General features: G+C 62.4%; 1 protein-coding gene across 1 annotated transcript in view; it reads right to left on the bottom strand.

The window, feature by feature from the left end:
- The window catches only part of QARS (glutaminyl-tRNA synthetase), a gene marked incomplete at its 5' end in the record, with an annotated part of 5,568 nt that overhangs the window by 753 nt on the left and 3,451 nt on the right, over positions 1-1,364 (bottom strand). The window contains 4 exon segments of the mRNA XM_009997025.1: positions 8-106; positions 376-468; positions 817-921; positions 993-1,136. Of these exon segments, the coding sequence (XP_009995327.1) occupies positions 8-106; positions 376-468; positions 817-921; positions 993-1,136 (441 nt within the window).

The raw sequence follows: 1,364 nt of genomic DNA, 5'->3' as shown, positions 1-1,364 counted from the left end.
CACAGGCCAGGTGCTCCGACACCCAGTGGATGAAGGCTTTGGGCTTCTCCGCCACATCCGACTTGGTGCAGGTCACCTCCAGCTCCATCACGCGCCCGCTGGCATCCTGGGAGAGGGGAGATGAGCTGAGCCATCAGGCAGCAGCTCCATCCTGCAGAGTAGCCCTGGGGCTGAACTGCCAGCCTCCCAGCTCAGAGCCACCCCGCTGTGTGAGACACGGGGCTGGCGGGGGCTGCCACACAGGCAGCCTGTGCCCACGCTGTGCCCACAGTGCCTGGCCCAAGATGAACATCACTGCCCTTCCCTGCTGGGGTACAGCCACGTCCTGACATCCCACAGTGCAAACTCATGTTACCAGTGCCCAGAGCCACCCACCTTGATGACATTCTGGGTGGTGATGACATAGCCAGTGTGGCGCAGCCCCACCGGCTGCCCCGGGGCCAGGCGCTTGTAGCCCTTGTCCACCTCCTGCAAGAGAGTTCTTGGCTGCATGAAGGGTTCCTGCATGGGCAGCAGTTCACCCCTCGAGCATGTCTCTCTCTCTGTCCTCATGACTGCTTCCCCAGTCCCAGGGACTGGGGCACTCAGGGCTGTCTGAACTCCCACATTGCTGCAGGACATCCACCAGTGCAGAGGCCAGGTGTGGGCACCGTTGGTTGGATGCCTCCTGGCCAGGCTGAGGGCAGTGGGCTCATCAGAGCTGCTGGGATGTTTTGGATTCATGGTCCAGTGTCTGCCACGTGTCTGTGACCTGTGCAGCACCAACACCAGTCTCTTGGTAACAAAGGGCAGCATGGCCTGGTGGGCCCAGCTCACCTCCCTGAAGTCAGTCTCCTCAATGTAGATGGTGGACTGGAAGGGCACTTTGTGAAAACCTCGGCTCTCATCAGCTGGAAAGTTGGGCACAAGGACCTCGAGTGCCTGGGAAGAAGGAGGGGGTGAACGCTGACCTTGGGAAACCCCACTGCCACCCCAAGCCACTGCAGTCTCACCTTCAGGGCAGGAAAGTTGGTGATGGTGACCTTGAGGGGCTCCAAGACAGCCATGGCACGGGGGGCTTGCTCGTTCAGCACCTCCCGTGCACACGCCTCCAACAAATGTGGCTCCATCGTTGCCTGGGCCACCGTCACACCAACCTGCAGGACAGCCTGCTGTCACCACACTGGCTGGGTGACACGTCCACCTGCCCCATCCCACCCTGCCCCTGGTGCCTACCCGGGCACAGAAGTTGTTGATGGCCTCGGGGGGGAAGCCTCTCCGGCGCAGGGCTGTCAGCGTGAAGAGCCGCGGGTCATCCCAGTCCCTGAAACAACACCGGTGTGACCCCCAGGTGTCCCCCAGGTGAGACCCGCCCCGGCTGCCCG

Source organism: Chaetura pelagica, unplaced genomic scaffold, assembly GCF_000747805.2.
Source record: "Chaetura pelagica isolate M959 unplaced genomic scaffold, ChaPel_1.0 scaffold364, whole genome shotgun sequence".
NCBI classification, from domain to species: domain Eukaryota; kingdom Metazoa; phylum Chordata; class Aves; order Apodiformes; family Apodidae; genus Chaetura; species Chaetura pelagica.
The sequence above is the reverse complement of the archived record's forward strand: the minus strand, read 5'-3'. Positions and strand labels throughout refer to the sequence as shown.